We start from the raw sequence: 12,687 nt of genomic DNA, 5'->3' as shown, positions 1-12,687 counted from the left end.
CTTTATTTCTGGAGGGATGGGTTTATTTCCTTTATCTCTAGAGGAATGGGGTTTATTTCCTTTATTTCTGGAGAGATTGGATTATTTCCTTTATCTCTAGAGGAATGGGATTTATTTCCTTTATTTCTGGAGGGATGGGGTTTATTTCCTTTATCTCTAGAGGAATGGGATTTATTTCCTTTATCTCTAGAGGAATGGGATTTATTTCCTTTATTTCTGGAGGGATGGGGTTTATTTCCATTATTTATTATGGAAGAATGGGATTTATTTCCTTTATTTCTGGAGGAATGGGATTTCTTTCCTTTATTTCAGGTGGGATGGGGTTTATTTCCTTTATCTCTAGAGGAATGGGATTTATTTCCATTATTTCTGGAGGGATGGGGTTTATTTCCTTTATCTCTAGAGGAATGGGGTTTATTTCCTTTATTTCTGGAGGGATGGGGTTTATTTCCTTCCAAGCATGGCATGGAAGGAGGAGTGCATCCTTTGGGATGGACTGTACATCCCGGAAAGAAGAGGGACCCACTCTTCCAGCTCTCTGGCAAACACTGATTTCCCCAAATCCTTCCCTTCCCACCCCAATCCCAGAGCTCTCCTGGGCTCAGGTGGGCACCAGGATTTGCTCCCTGCAGGTGGAAAACAGCAGCAACTTGGTTTAGGAGCCAGAAGGATTTCCTGAACGGGTTCCCAAAGGGATTTGTGGGCGCTGGAATGCTGAGGGAGCAATTCCCACCCCTGTCCTCCTCCATGGGCTGTGGAATGGACCTGGAAAATCCAGTTTGGACATTCCTGATCATTCCTTCTCCTTACAGGGAGCTGCTTCTTGCACCTGTGTGGGTGGGATTTCAGGTGGGGATGGACCTGGAAAATCCCAATTTGGACATTCCTGACCATTTCTTCTCCTTGCAGGGGTTGGTGCACCACTTCCTGCAGGTGTAGGTGGGATTTCAGGTGGGGATGGACCTGGAAAATCCCAATTTGGACATTCCTGACCATTCCTGACCATTCCTGACCATTCCTTGTCCTTGCAAGGGTTGGTGCAGCACTTTCTGCAGGTGTAGGTGGGATTTCAGGTGGGAATGGACCTGGAAAATCCCAGTTTGGACATTCCTGACCATTCCTGACCATTCCTGACCATTCCTTCTCCTTGCAGGGAGCAGGGTTGGGGCAGCACTTCCTGATTTCAGGATTTCAGGAGTGCAGCCAGCATGGTCTGGCAGTCATTGATCCCTGGGGACATTGGCCACCAGCCCTGGGGACACTGGCCATCGACCCCTGGGGACATTGGCCAACTTTGGCCCGTGCCGTGTTTGCCTTCAGGACTTGGCTGTGCCCCAGGAGACAAAATTCTGGAAAAGTGCTCCCTGTCAGGGAACATCCCCTTCCCTGCTGGACACATCCCACCAGCTTTTTGGGGAAAAGCTTCTCCACAGGGATTCACCCCTTCACCAAGGAGGAAAACCCAGGGAAGCTCCAGCATTGCCCAGGGTTTGGGGGCTCCCCAAACCTGGAGCTCCCGTGCCCCACCTTCTCCACGCTCTGGCCGTTGTTCCGGGCTGGAGCAGAGCCCAGCTAAATTTAGAAGGATCGATTTCAACCCCCGCCTCTGCCCCGCGGGGGGAAAGGACAGAGCAAAGGTGGCCGGGGACGAGGAGCCACGGGGGGCTCCCTTCTCTGTCCCCTGGAGGGGCTCGTGGGACCCCAAATTCATCCATCAGCAGGACCATGGAGGAGCCCAGGGGGGCTGGAATTTTCCTGGGTCGTGCCACGGGTCTCTGTGGCTGTCACTCGGGGCAGAGCTGGTGACAAGGACGCGGGGAAGGAGCTCCCTGAGGAGGCTGGTCCAGGTGAGGGGGCAGTGGGAAAGCAGGAATGAGGGTCCAAGGATGGCCTTGGCACCCAGGGGTGCTCCAGGCTCTGATCCCACGGGTGGTGTCCCCAAAGTGAGGACGGAGTGACGCGCTCAACCGCCACCCCTGGGAGGAAACAGCCCAAGCAGCACCAGGGGGGGGGTTAGGTTGGATATCAGGGAGATAAAATTTCAGGGTGATGAAATTTCCTCATGGAAAGGGTGGTCAAGGTGTGGCAAAGGCTGCCCAGGTGGAGTCACATCCCTGGAGGTGTCCAAAGCCACCTGAGGACAAGTGGTGGCCTTGGGAGCGCTGGGTTGGACTTGCTCCTGTGGTCCATGGGGTACCTGGAGGAATTTTGGGGGAACCTGGAGGAATCTTGGGGTACCTGGAGAAATCTTGTGGTCCATGGGGTACCTGGAGGAATCTTGGAGTCCATGGGGTACCTGGAGGAATTTTGGGGCACCTGGAGGAATCTTGGGGTGCCTGGAGGAATCTTGGAGTCCAAGGGGTATCTGGAGGAACCTTGGGGTACCTGGAGGAATCTGATGGTCCATGGGGTACCTGGAGGAACGTTGGGGTACCTGCAGGAATCTTGTGGTCCAAAGGGTGCCTGAAGGAACCTTGCTGGGGTACTTGAAGGAACCTTGTGGTCCATGGAGTACCTGGAGGAATTTTGGGGGAACCTGGAGGAATCTTGGGGTACCTGGAGGAATCTTGGGGTCCAAGGGTACCTGGAGGAACCTTGGGGTGCCTGGAGGAATCTTGTGGTCCATGGGGCACCTGGAGGAATTTTGGGGCACCTGGAGGAATCTTGGGGTACCTGGAGGAATCTTGTGGTCCAAGGGGTGCCTGAAGGAACCTTGCTGGGGTACCTGGAGGAATCTTGTGGTACATGGAGGAATCTTGGGGTCCAAGGGGCACCTGGAGGAATTTTGGGGCACCTGGAGGAATCTTGTGGTCCATGGGGTACCTGGAGGAATTCTGGAGCACCTGGAGGAATCTTGGGGTACCTGGAGGAATCTTGTGGTCCAAGGGGTGCCTGAAGGAACCTTGCTGGGGTACTTGAAGGAATCTTGGGGTACCTGGAGGAATCTTGTGGTCCATGGGGTACCTGGAGGAATTCTGGGGCACCTGGAGGAATCTTGGGGTCCATGGGGCACCTGGAGGAATTTTGGAGCACCTGGAGGAATCTTGGGGTACCTGGAGGAATCTGATGGTCCATGGGGTACCTGGAGGAATTTTGGAGCACCTGGAGGAATCTTGGGGTGCCTGGAGGAATCTTGGGGTCCATGGGGTACCTGGAGGAATCCTGCTGGGTTTGGCTCCACCTGAGTTTTCCATGGTGTTAAAAAAGGGCCCCTCTCAGTCCCACCTCTCCAATCCCACCTCTGCTTCCAGGGGAGCTGCTGAATGAAGCTGGGAGCTGCTGGTGGGTGAGAGACCCCCCCAAGCTCTGCATGGATGGGAATGGGGAGAGCTGCCCACAGTAGGAGCCCAGGGCAGCTGGAAAACCCCGGCCTCTTCCTCCGAGCTTTCCTGCTCCTCTTCCTCCTCAGGCATGGTAAGGATCAGCGTGGGCAGGGTCGTTCCCTGTAAAAATCAGGAGAAAAAATGTAATCTCCACGAGAATCTGAAGCTGGATGGTGGGGGGAATGTTGTGGTTTAGGTTTAGTTTGCTGGGTTATAGGTGTGAGGTGTCGGTGGTTTTTTGGGTTTTTAGTTTAGAGCAGGTTTAAAGGGAAAAAACCCTGTAGTTTAGGGAATATTTTTGTTTTAGCTGGTTAAAACTAAGTAAAACAAAGGAAAGTTCTGTCTTGTTGTCTGTTTATTTGCAGACAGATTCAGTTTAGATGTAATGTCCTACAGTGTAACACAATACAGAATAATAGTATAATGAAGTAATTAATTAGCCCTCTGATAAGATGGAGTCAGATGCATCACCCCTCTCCCCTCGTTCTCATCTCTTCCCACGTCGGGGCTGCCTGCAAATTCCACATGGGTGAACCCCAAGGGAGGAGCATCCCCACAATTGTGGAAGAGATAAGGGGTCCCAGGACGAGGGGAGAGATGAGAATATTGACTCTGTGTTTCAGGAGGCTGATTTGTTATTTTATGATATATATTATAAAATATTATGTCATAAAATAATAAATCAGCCTTCTGAAACAAGATTCTCATCTCTTCCCATGTTGGGGTTGCCTGCAAATTCCACATGGGGTGAACCCCAAGGGAGGAGCATTCCCACAATTGTGGAAGAGATAAGGGGTCCCAGGACGAGGGGAGAGATGAGAATCTTGACTCCGGGTTTCAGGAGGCTGATTTGTTATTTTATGATATATATTATAAAATATTATGTCATAAAATAATAAATCAGCCTTCTGAAACAAGATTCTCATCTCTTCCCATATTGGGGTTGCCTGCAAATTCCACATTTGGGTGAACCCCAAGGGAGGAGCATTCCCACAATTATGGAAGAGATAAGGTGCACTGGGGTTTGCAGGGGTCCCAGGACCAGGGGAGAGATGAGAATATTGACTCTGTGTTTCAGGAGGCTGATTTGTTATTTTATGATATATATTATAAAATATTATATCATAAAATAATAAATCAGCCTTCTGAAACACGATTCTCATCTCTTCCCATGTTGGGGTTGCCTGCAAATTCCACATGGGGTGAACCCCAAGGGAGGAGCATCCCCACAATTGTGGAAGAGATAAGGAGTCCCAGGATGAGGGGAGAGATGAGAACCTTGACTCCGTGTTCCAGGAGGCTGATCTATTATTTTATGATATATATTATATTGAAACTGTACTAAAAGAATAAAAGAAAGGATTTCATCAGAAGGCTAGCTAGGAACAGAAGGAATGGAATGATAATAAAATTTTGTAACTGACCAGAGAGTCCGAGACAGCTGGACTTTGATTGGCCATTAATTAAAAACAACCAACATGGACCAATCAAAGATGCACCTGCTGCATTCCACAGCAGCAGATAATTGTTGTTTTTCTTTTCCTCTGAGGCTTCTGAGCTTCTCAGGACAAAAATCCTGGCAAAGGGATTTTTCAGAAAATATCCTGGTGACAACATATATCATAAAATAATAAATCAGCCTTCTGAAACAAGATTCTCATCTCTTCCCATGTTGGGGTTGCCTGCAAATTCCACATGGGGTGAACCCCAAGTGAGGAACATTCCCACAATTGTGGAAGAGATAAGGTGTGCTGGGGTTCGCAGGGGTCCCAGGACGAGGGGAGAGATGAGAATATTGACTCTGTGTTTCGGGAGGCTGATTTGTTATTTTATGATATATATTATAAAATATTATATCATAAAATAATAAATCAGCCTTCTGAAACAAGATTCTCATCTCTTCCCATGTTGGGGTTGCCTGCAAATTCCACATTTGGGTGAACCCCAAGTGAGGAGCATTCCCACAATTGTGGAAGAGATAAGGGGTCCCAGGACCAGGGGAGAGATGAGAATATTGACTCTGTGTTTCGGGAGGCTGATTTGTTATTTTATGATATATATTATAAAATATTATGTCATAAAATAATAAATCAGCCTTCTGAAACAAGATTCTCATCTCTTCCCATGTTGGGGTTGCCTGCAAATTCCACATGGGTGAACCCCAAGGGAGGAGCATTCCCACAATTGTGGAAGAGATAAGGTGCACTGGGGTTTGCAGGGGTCCCAGGACGAGGGGAGAGATGAGAATATTGACTCCGTGTTCCAGGAGGCTGATTTGTTATTTTATGATATATATTATAAAATATTATATCATAAAATAATAAATCAGCCTTCTGAAACAAGATTCTCATCTCTTCCCACGTCGGGGTTGCCTGCAAATTCCACATGGGGTGAACCCCAAGGGAGGAGCATCCCCACAATTGTGGAAGAGATAAGGGGTCCCAGGATGAGGGGAGAGATGAGAATCTTGACTCCGTGTTCCAGGAGGCTGATTTGTTATTTTATTATATATATTATATTAAAACTGTACTAAAAGAATAAAAGAAAGGATTTCATCAGAAGGCTAGCTAGGAACAGAAGGAATGGAATGATAATAAAATTTTGTAACTGATCAGAGAGTCCGAGACAGCTGGACTTTGATTGGCCATTAATTAAAAACAACCAACATGGACCAATCAAAAATGCACCTGCTGCATTCCACAGCAGCAGATAATTGTTGTTTTTCTTTTCCTCTGAGGCTTCTGAGCTTCTCAGGACAAAAATCCTGGCAAAGGGATTTTTCAGAAAATATCCTGGCGACAACATATATCATAAAATAATAAATCAGCCTTCTGAAACAAGATTCTCATCTCTTCCCATGTTGGGGTTGCCTGCAAATTCCACATTTGGGTGAACCCCAAGGGAGGAGCATCCCCACAATTGTGGAAGAGATAAGGTGTGCTGGGGTTTGCAGGGGTCCCAGGACCAGGGGAGAGATGAGAATCTTGACTCTGTGTTTCAGGAGGCTGATTTGTTATTTTATGATATATATTATAAAATATTATGTCATCAAATAATAAATCAGCCTTCTGAAACAAGATTCTCATCTCTTCCCACGTCGGGGCTGCCTGCAAATTCCACATTTGGGTGAACCCCAAGGGAGGAGCATCCCCACAATTGTGGAAGAGATAAGGGGTCCCAGGATGAGGGGAGAGATGAGAATATTGACTCCGTGTTCCAGGAGGCTGATTTGTTATTTTATGATATATATTATAAAATATTATGTCATAAAATAATAAATCAGCCTTCTGAAACAAGATTCTCATCTCTTCCCATGTTGGGGTTGCCTGCAAATTCCACATGGGGTGAACCCCAAAGGAGGAGCATCCCCACAATTGTGGAAGAGATAAGGGGTCCCAGGATGAGGGGAGAGATGAGAATCTTGACTCCGTGTTCCAGGAGGCTGATTTGTTATTTTATGATATATATTATAAAATATTATGTCATAAAATAATAAATCAGCCTTCTGAAACAAGATTCTCATCTCTTCCCATGTTGGGGTTGCCTGCAAATTCCACATTTGGGTGAACCCCAAGGGAGGAGCATTCCCACAATTATGGAAGAGATAAGGTGCACTGGGGTTTGCAGGGGTCCCAGGACCAGGGGAGAGATGAGAATATTGACTCTGTGTTTCAGGAGGCTGATTTGTAATTTTATGATATATATTATAAAATATTATATCATAAAATAATAAATCAGCCTTCTGAAACAAGATTCTCATCTCTTCCCATGTTGGGGTTGCCTGCAAATTCCACATTTGGGTGAACCCCAAGTGAGGAACATTTCCACAATTGTGGAAGAGACACGGAAAAACTTCCCACTCGACCAAAACCAACTGCCACACAGATGGCAACAGAACAGGGGAGGATGGAAGGGACACGGAAAAACTTCCCACTCGACCAAAGCCGACTGCCACGCAGGTGGCAACAGAACAGGGGAGGATGGAAGGGACACGGAAAAACTTCCCACTCGACCAAAGCCGACTGCCACACAGGTGGCAACAGAACAGGGGAGGACAGGCTGCCCTTTCCTCACCCCATCCCTTCTCTCCCAGTCTCTTCCCAGTGCAAAATCCTCCGCTGCAACTCGGAGTACGTGGCGGCCACGCTGCACCTGCACGGGCCCGAGCGCGGCGCCGCCTTCTGCACCGCGCTGCGCTCCTACTCGCTGTGCACGCGCCGCACCGCCCGCACCTGCCGCGGCGACCTGGCCTTCCACTCCGCCGTGCACGGCATCGAGGACCTCATGATCCAGAACAACTGCTCCAGGGAAGGGCCCACGGCTCCTCCGCGGCCCCGGCCCGCGGCGCCCAACGCCGCGCGCGGCTTCGAGTCGCTCGGTATCTGCGATTACGAGAGGAGTTTCCTCTACAAGCACGGCCGGCCCCCTGGTTTCCAGCACTGCTCTGCTTTTGGGGACCCCCACATCCGAACCTTTCACCATGATTTCCACACCTGCCGGGTGGAGGGCTCCTGGCCGCTCTTGGACAATGATTACCTGTTTGTGCAAGCCACCAGTTCGCCGGTGGCCAAGGGGTCCAACGCAACGGTCACCAGCAAGGTAAGGCTAGCGCACGGCATGGGTGGCAAATCCAGGGTCGGGGCACCTGCTGGGCTTCCCAAAATCCTTGGAACTGCTTCAGACCCGGGGGGGGAGGAGGAAGGAGGGACAACAGTGGTGAAGGTTGTTGAGGGGACCCTCAGATGCTCCTGCTGCTGTCAGGTGACTGTGTGGAGCGTGGGGTGCCTGGAGGAATCTTGGGGTGCATGGGGTACCTGAAGGAATTTTGGGGTCCAAGGGGTACCCAAAGGAATCTTGTGGTGTATGGGGTGCCTGGAGGAGTCTTGGGGTGCCTGGAGGAATCTTGTGGTCCATGGGGTACCCAAAGGAATCTTGGAGTCCATGGGGAGCCCAAAGGAATCTTGGGGTGCCTGGAGGAATCTTGGGGTGTATGAGGTACCTGAAGGAATCTTGGGGTCCAAGGGGTACCCAAAGGAATCTTGGGGTCCATGGGGGGCCCAAAGGAATCTTGGGGTGCCTGGAGGAATCTTGTGGTGTATGGGGTACCTGGAGGAATCTTGCTGGGTTTGGCTCCACCTGAGTTTTCCATTGCTTAGATGGTGTTAAGAAAAGAAGGAACTATTGTCGTTATCCCCAAAGGACTGTGGCAGGGATGCTTTGAGGATGGATAGGTGGGGTTGGACCTCCATCCTGAGATACCCCCAACCCCTGGGATGGACCCACACCCAGCACACTCACCCCCCTCCTTATCCACTCCCCACAGCTCACCATCATCTTCAAAAACATGAAGGAATGCATTGACCAGAAGGTCTACCAGGCCGAGCTGGACAACCTCCCCGCAGCCTTCCAGGACGGCTCCACGGACGGCGGCGCGCGTCCCGGCGGGAGCAGCTTGTCCATCCGGGAGCGCAGCCCCGGCCGGCACGTGGAGATCCGCGCCGGCTACATCGGCACCACCATCGCCGTGCGCCAGGCCGGCCGCCAGCTCTCCTTCTCCATCCGCGCCGCCGAGGAGGTGGCCAGGGCCTTCACGGAGGAACAGGACCTGCAGCTCTGCGTGGGTGGCTGTCCCCGCAGCCAGCGCATGTCCCGCAGCCCCCGCGGGCGCGGCCGCGTCCCCGCGGAGACGGCGCGGGCGCTCTGCCGGGAGATGCTGCCGGTGGAGGACGTCTACTTCCAGTCGTGTGTCTTCGACGTGGTCACCTCAGGGGATGCCAACTTCACCATGGCAGCGCACGGGGCGCTGGAGGATGCTCGGCTCTTCCTGCCCGATGCTGAGAAGCTCCACATCTTCCAGGCTGGGGGAGGCTGCCAGCTCAGCTCTCCATCGTTTCTCCTCCTCCTCTTCCTCCTCCCATGTGGACTTTGGGCTGTTTTGTTGCACTTTTAAGCCCTGCCTGCTCTGTAGGGAAGCTGTGAGAGCTGCTGGCTCCACCTTGAGGGTTCCTCACCTTGAAGGAGGTGTCTCAGAGACCCAAGAGAGGGACCCCTGGTTTGCACCCTCTGGTCTCACGGGGATGGTGCAGCTGCTCCCAGCTCCTCTCCTGAAGGCAGTTCCAAATTTTCCTGTTCCATTCTGACACGTTCCTTTTCCCCTGAGGATGTGGCATTGCAGTTCATCAAAAAAAAAAATAAACCCCCAGGGTTAGCAACCCCCTCTGTCCCTCAGAGCCTTTCCATAAATCACTTCCCACCTTTCTCCCCCTGTTAACCCAGCAGAATTCCACTCAGGAACCCGACAGATCCAGAAATAACAGACTCAGAGCCCAATTTTTAGCAGTAAAAAAAAAAAAAATTTAATGGATTTGGGACCCTTCACTCAGCTGCTCCCAAAGCAGAGCAAGGCCGCAAATAATTTTGGGGAACTTTGTGACCAAGAGGGGAACTTTTGAGTAGAAATCAGCTGGTTTTGTCCATGTGCTCCTCTTCCAGGATAAATAACAAGTGAATCTCCAGCAGTGGGAGCTGTGGAGCTTGAGATCTCCTCTATCCCAGGCCACTGTTGCTGTTTGTCCTTGTTTTCTTGGCACCTGTTGTGGACTCAGCTTAGCCGGGTCTGGACTTGGGAACCGGTGTCAGGTTTTAGGGAGGACAAAACACCCCTTGGGAATTCTCTCCCTTGGGCCTGGATTCTCTGTCGCTGCTCAAATCCAACCCAAACTGGAGCTTTTTGTTTGGAAAACCAGAATTCCAGCTGGGCACACGGAGGGGCAGGGTGTTGCCCCGTGGAAGGTGCAGGGCTGCAGAGGGGAGGGCAAATTTCGCATATTTCAGAGGATTTCAGTAAAGCAGATGGAGCTCTACAGCAGAAATCTTTTCCTTAGGGAAGACTTTCCTTTATTTTTAATAAAATGTTAAAAACTTGGCCAGCCCTGTCCCACAGAATTGCAGGAAGGGCTTGTGGACGTGGGGGAAAAGGGAATTTCCGCCCCTCCAGGCACGGAGGCTCCCTCGGGGGAGGTTCTGCAATCCAAGTTTCAACACATCCACGGGGTTTTCTCTCTCTTTACTCTTTTGTGCCAAGAGCACAAAGAACACACAGGAAATAATTTCATGGACATCACGAAGAGTTCCTCCTCGGATGGGGGCTCGGAGCACGCAGTGAGGAGCAGGAGACCCGCTCCGTGTTTTTTACCCTGCTCCTGGTGATCCCTGATGGGTTTGACATTAAAGGGTCTATTTCTGAGTCCCCGTTTCCTGTCATCTGTCTCTGCATGTCTTTGGGCAGCAGTGGCAGATGAGGATAAGAATATCTCCTTCCTCCCCTGCTCCTCTGACTCCAGAGCTTTGGGTGGATGGAGAGGAAAGCAAACTGCTTCCTGATGAGCTCCACGTGTCTCTTTGGGAAGAAAATCATCTGGGGAGGGATAAAATCCTCTTGGGGGGATGAAATTCTCTGTGGGGAGAATGTTCTCCATGGGGATGAAACCCTCTGTAGGGATAAATGCTCAGGAGCAGCGCTGGTGGTGCTGGAGCTCCTGGTGGAGATGGGATGGATTTGATGGTGCAGAACCTAATTGTCCTTTAGCTGCTGGCCTGTGGGGCCACTCAACGGGAATTCCACGGGGAAAGGAGGGTTCCCAGTGGAACCAGACCTTCCCTCCTGCTGAACAGCCACCAGGACTGGGCCTGGAGCTTTCCTTGCCAGCTCCTTTCTCAGGAGCCATCTCTGAAATTGAGAGAGCAGCTCCCAAACTGAAAACGCCCAGGAACTCTGGTTTGGAGAGCTCTGGTTCCAGCTTGGAGGCTCAGCAGCTCCACCCAGCCCAGAGTTACACCAGGAGTGGCCCAACGTGGACACTGCTGACAACTGGAATACAACGTGGAGAAGTTGCTGTTGTTGATGAATTATGGACTCATTAAGGTCGCAGAAACTTCTGAGATCATTAATCATTAACTCTCTGCAGCACTGCCAAGGCCACTCCTGACCTGTGACCCCAGGTACCACATCCACCTGTTTTTGAACACATCCACCACGGTTCCAACGTCCAACCTCCCTTCCCACGAGCACAATCTCCAAAATATCCACCCCAAACCTTCTCCTGAGGCCTCCTCCTCTGGGGAGACCACCCTGAACCCCCTCAGCTCCAGCTGGATGGTGAATTCCCCCAGGTGGGCTCCTGCTGGAGCTGGCTGAGGTGGTTTTTAGCAGGTGACATCAGCCAGGGAGGGGAAGGGTCGATCCAAAGTCCGCTGACGTCAATGGAAACAATTTTGTTGACATCAACAACTCGGCTTGGCGCCGACGTTCTGCTCCGGGGTTTGGGGTGGGGAAGAGGCCAGGTCCTGCCCCAGGAGGCTCTGAGGAGGAGCAGGGTGGAATGATTTGGGAATGGGCCACCACCACCCCATGCTTGGCACTTTTTCCCCATTTAGATGAATCCCTGCATGGCTGCGGCTCAGGTTTGAGGTTCTGCAGGGTGTCCAGAGGAGGTGGTGGCCCTGTGACAGAGGAGGGATGGATGGATGGAGGGATGGATGATGGATGGATGGATGGATGGATGGATGGATGGATGATGGATGGATGGATGGATGGATGGATGGATGATGGATGGATGATGGATGGATGGATGATGGATGGATGGATGGAGGGATGGATGGATGGATGGATGGATGGATGGATGATGGATGGATGGATGGATGATGGATGGATGGATGGATGGATGATGGATGGATGGATGATGGATGGATGGATGGATGATGGATGATGGATGGATGATGGATGGATGGATGATGGATGGATGGATGGATGGATGGATGGATGGTTGGATGGATGGATGATGGATGATGGATGGATGGATGGATGGATGATGGATGGATGGATGGATGGATGGATGGATGGATGATGGATGGATGGATGATGGATGGATGATGGATGGATGGAGGGATGGATGGATGATGGATGGATGGATGGATGGATGGATGGATGATGGATGGATGGATGATGGATGGATGATGGATGGATGGATGGATGATGGATGGATGGATGATGGATGGATGGTTGGATGGATGGTTGGATGGATGGTTGGATGGATGGATGATGGATGATGGATGGATGGATGGATGATGGATGGATGGATGGATGGATGGATGGATGGATGATGGATGGATGGAGGGATGGATGGATGATGGATGGATGGATGGATGGATGGATGGATGATGGATGGATGGGGGATGGATGGATGGATGGATGGATGATGGATGGATGGATGGATGGATGGATGGATGGATGATGGATGGATGGATGGATGGATGGATGGATGGAGGGATGGATGGATGGATGGATGGATGGATGGATGATGGA

The 12,687-nt window shown here is 50.9% G+C and overlaps 1 protein-coding gene across 1 annotated transcript; it reads left to right on the top strand.

The window, feature by feature from the left end:
* The first annotated feature begins 1,461 nt into the window (after positions 1 to 1,461).
* Positions 1,462 to 10,569, top strand: HJV (hemojuvelin BMP co-receptor). The gene is made up of 4 exons (XM_059871275.1): positions 1,462 to 1,847; positions 3,252 to 3,414; positions 7,417 to 7,922; positions 8,647 to 10,569. The coding sequence occupies exons 2-4, from the start codon at positions 3,315 to 3,317 to the stop codon at positions 9,271 to 9,273; spliced, it is 1,233 nt and encodes a 410-aa protein (XP_059727258.1). The 5' UTR covers positions 1,462 to 1,847; positions 3,252 to 3,314; the 3' UTR covers positions 9,274 to 10,569.
* Positions 10,570 to 12,687: the final 2,118 nt, after the last annotated feature.

Source organism: Haemorhous mexicanus, chromosome 31 (genome assembly GCF_027477595.1).
Source record: "Haemorhous mexicanus isolate bHaeMex1 chromosome 31, bHaeMex1.pri, whole genome shotgun sequence".
In the NCBI taxonomy this organism is placed as follows: Eukaryota; Metazoa; Chordata; class Aves; order Passeriformes; family Fringillidae; genus Haemorhous; species Haemorhous mexicanus.
This window is presented reverse-complemented; position numbering and strand designations above follow the sequence as displayed.

What these genes read in the sequence shown, in the direction of transcription:
- HJV (XM_059871275.1), top strand. Translation starts at nt 3,315, where the DNA reads ATGGGAATGGGGAGAGCTGCCCACAGTAGGAGCCCAGGGCAGCTGGAA. An exon ending in CCTCTTCCTCCTCAGGCATG is followed by an intron (nt 3,415 to 7,416) that starts GTAAGGATCAGC and finishes CTTCTCTCCCAG; the next exon opens with TCTCTTCCCAGTGCAAAATC. An exon ending in ACGCAACGGTCACCAGCAAG is followed by an intron (nt 7,923 to 8,646) that starts GTAAGGCTAGCG and finishes CACTCCCCACAG; the next exon opens with CTCACCATCATCTTCAAAAA.